This window comes from Coturnix japonica, chromosome 3 (genome assembly GCF_054131305.1).
Source record: "Coturnix japonica strain WE chromosome 3, WE-NBRP24, whole genome shotgun sequence".
Lineage (NCBI taxonomy): Eukaryota > Metazoa > Chordata > Aves > Galliformes > Phasianidae > Coturnix > Coturnix japonica.
Window position 1 is genome coordinate 99,428,989 of NC_140665.1, and position 3,144 is coordinate 99,432,132.

The 3,144-nt window shown below is 53.1% G+C and overlaps 1 protein-coding gene across 1 annotated transcript; it reads right to left on the minus strand.

Annotated features, from left to right (window-relative positions):
- Positions 1-440: 440 nt before the first annotated feature.
- CIMIP2C (ciliary microtubule inner protein 2C) lies at positions 441-2,860 on the minus strand. The gene is made up of 4 exons (XM_015859650.3): positions 2,756-2,860; positions 1,915-2,095; positions 1,619-1,731; positions 441-668 (listed from the first exon to the last, which is right to left on the minus strand). Exons 2-4 carry the CDS (start codon positions 2,041-2,043, stop codon positions 524-526), a joined length of 387 nt encoding a protein of 128 aa, XP_015715136.2. The 5' UTR covers positions 2,044-2,095; positions 2,756-2,860; the 3' UTR covers positions 441-523.
- Between the last annotated feature and the right edge of the window lie 284 nt (positions 2,861-3,144).

Sequence of the window (3,144 nt, forward strand, 5' to 3'; positions counted from 1 at the left end):
ATTTCACTTCAGATGTCAGCGAGTGGAGAAGAAATCAATAACAAGGCACTAAAAGCCATTTCTGGGCTCCGGAGTGAGCAGACATCACCCCCAGGGGAGCATTCATTTCCCTCCCGGGCAGGCTGTCCTGCTACAGAGTGAACACTGGGAACAGTCCTTGATTTGGGATGGATGAATGTGCTCTACAGGAGCCCTCCCAGAGCCCTTCCTACTGGAAAAGCACCTCTCCCCCATATTCAAACTAAGTGGAATATTCCCAAGCATGTCTTCCTTCCTTTTATTTCCCCTGTAGCTTTAAAAATCAGCTTTAAAAACCCCATAAAAGCCCTTTTGGACCTATGAGGACTCAACTGGACCCATCCCTTGCCCATACTCAACCCTGATGAACAACCAGCCCCTTCCCTTGGGGGGCCCATGCACAGACACACACCAGCACTCAATTCCCTCTCCTTTATCTCAGCTTTATTAACCATCACACCCTCCCCAGCTGGGAAACCAGCTTTCTACTAAAGGATGCTGTCGCTTATCCCCTGTACTCAAAGAAGCTGTCGCGGACCACTCTCTCCTCAGCAGTGACCCTCTTGCCTGATGGGAATGTCTGGTAGGTGTGCAGGTTCTCTGGGGACACACGCTCTAAGTGCCATCGTGTCTTTGCACTGGGTTCAGGCCTGGGGGACAGATATAAGGAAGGAATTATGTATGAAGGTGGTAAGGTGCCAACACAGGACCCAGAGAAGCCGTGGGTGCCCCATCTCTGGAGGTGACCAAGGCTGTAAATGGGGCTCTGTGCAGCCTGACCTATAGGAGGGGTCCCGCTGCTTTTAGCAGCTTCCATCAGCTCCAAACGTTAAACTTCATTGCAGTGGCAATTCGTGACCACCTGAACGGTCCGACAGTGAGGGCATGAATGTAGATCCGGGGTAAGGGAGCTCTCCCAGCCCCGGCTGGGCACTAGAGGGCCCCCGAGCGTTTCTGCTGCCCGTGCTGGTGCCCCCCACCCTGCCATGGGGATACTCCCAGCCCCGCAGCCAAAGGGGCTCCTTGCGTTTGCTGCTGTGCATCCCCATGGTAGGATAACAGAGCGCTCTGTCTTGGGTTGATATGAGTGAGGAGATGGGACAGGATTGCTGCTCCAGTACAGCAGCTCCTGTGAGGGCTAATGGAATAAGCTAACACGCAGGATTTCAAATGTACAGCCAGGAGGATGTTTGCTTTTAGAATGTACTGGTAATTCTCAGTTGGACAGAGACCCCAAAGCCTGGCACTGCCCAGCTGGCTGGGGGATAAGACAGGATGGGATGGGATGGAATGGGATGGGATGGGATGGGATGGGATGGGATGGGATGGGATGGGATGGGATGGGATGTGGTGGGATGGGATGGGATGTGGTGGGATGGGATGGGATGGGATGGGATGGGATGGGATGGGATGGGATGGGATGGGATGGGATGGGATGGGATGGGATGGGATGGGATGGGATGGGATGGGATAGGATGGGATGGGATGTGGTGGGACTGGAGGGGATGGGACTGGAGGGGATGGGATGGGATGGGATGGGATGGGATGGGATGGGACGGGATGGGATGGGATGGGGAAGGAGTGCCTGCTGTGTACTCACAGGTCCAGTGGGTGTGGATATTTCTCCTCTTCCTCCTTAGGCAGCAAGAAGTAGGGAATGGGGTGAAGTGTCCCAGTCTTGTCCTGGTAAAACTTGCGTTGCTTCTGGGCCAGCTGCAGTGAAAGGCAAAGAGGATTGGGCCAGCAGCCTTTCCCAGCCCTGCACAGCCACTGCCTGCAGGATGCTGCTCAGCACACTGCATCCATTGAGCTCAAGCCCCTCAGCAAGATCCCATGGATACAGTGATTTGGGGAAAGGCAGCAGAGGAGGCATCACTGTCTCCATCCCATCCCCACCTCGTAAAACTTGTTCAGCTCCAGGGACCGCTGTTTTTCCAGGCTCAGAGGGGTGTGTGTGGAGGTGTAGTGTCTATGCAGCTCTCCTGAGTACTTCCTTGAGGTCTGGGGACTCTGCGGCCTCATCATGGTGGGGTTTCTTAGAGGAAAAGTGCTGCGCTCGGGATGTGCTCTGCAATAACTGCAAGGGAAACGTGGGGTTAGTTTTCATTTCCCCCTATTCAGCATCACAGTTTGCATTTTAAGGTTTCCTTGGGTAAGGCAATGCTGCTGACAGATCCACCATGCTGCAGAGGGACTGCTCCTACCCAGCCCTCACGGTGCATCTGGAACCAGAAGCATTGATTTGCACGGTGCACACTGAACCCCTTGATAGTATCTGAGCGAGGTTCTGCACCAGGGCTTTGCTCATTGAAGCACAAAGCTGATCATTTTCAAAAGGAGAGGTCATTAATACATATATCTCAGTTAGGTGCCCTGTCTGTTCCCACTGCTGCACCTTTTCCTTGCTTTTATCTGGCCACAATTTGCTGTTTACCAGAGCAGCTGGATGGAAAGGAATGGGAGAGATTTGGCAGCAAATCAGCTCCAGGGGTGAAAGCACTGAGAGCCCTTCAGACACAAACGAGCAGCGAGCTGTCAGTGGGATGCCTCAAAATGATGCTCTCAAATGAGCAGAGGAGAATTATTTCTATAGATATGTATCCTACAACCACAGCTCTGCCTACAAGCGAGAATGAGCAGGAGCTCAGTGGTGCTCGCAGGGGTGAGGGGTGTTTTGGGTCCATGTACAGGACCTATGTAGGGTGCAGGGTGCAAGGTGACCATGCTCAGCCCTTACCCAGCTCCAGCAGAATCCTGATTGCAGAGTGTCCCTGAGCTGTCGTTACCTCAACCCAACCTGAAACTGTCCCGTTCCGTTCTGTCTCCACCTCAGTTGGCTCACAAACACCGTCACCAGGCAACAGGGAGAACTCAACCCCAGCACCCATTGTGAACGTCACCTACTCCCACTGCCTGCACCCCAACGACCCCCATACCCTGCCCTCACCCAACCTTCTGTGGGTGAAATGTCTCCACGCTGGCATTTTTTTATGTGTTTTTTCTTCTTTCTTCTTTTTCCTTTTAATCAACTCTTTCTGTAAGAGGAACTGTGGGCTCTTCTCCTGCCCCAACAGTGTAACCATGGACCTGCCTCATGCTGTGCCAAGGTAACTTTAGGGTGGATGT

Excerpts from the sequence above, each read along its gene's own strand:
- CIMIP2C (XM_015859650.3), bottom strand. The coding sequence starts at position 2,043 with ATGATGAGGCCGCAGAGTCCCCAGACCTCAAGGAAGTACTCAGGAGAG. Across the intron at positions 1,732-1,914 it reads AGCTGAACAAGTTTTACGAG|CTGGCCCAGAAGCAACGCAA; the intron begins GTGGGGATGGGA and ends CTTTCACTGCAG. Across the intron at positions 669-1,618 it reads TATCCACACCCACTGGACCT|GCCTGAACCCAGTGCAAAGA; the intron begins GTGAGTACACAG and ends TCTGTCCCCCAG.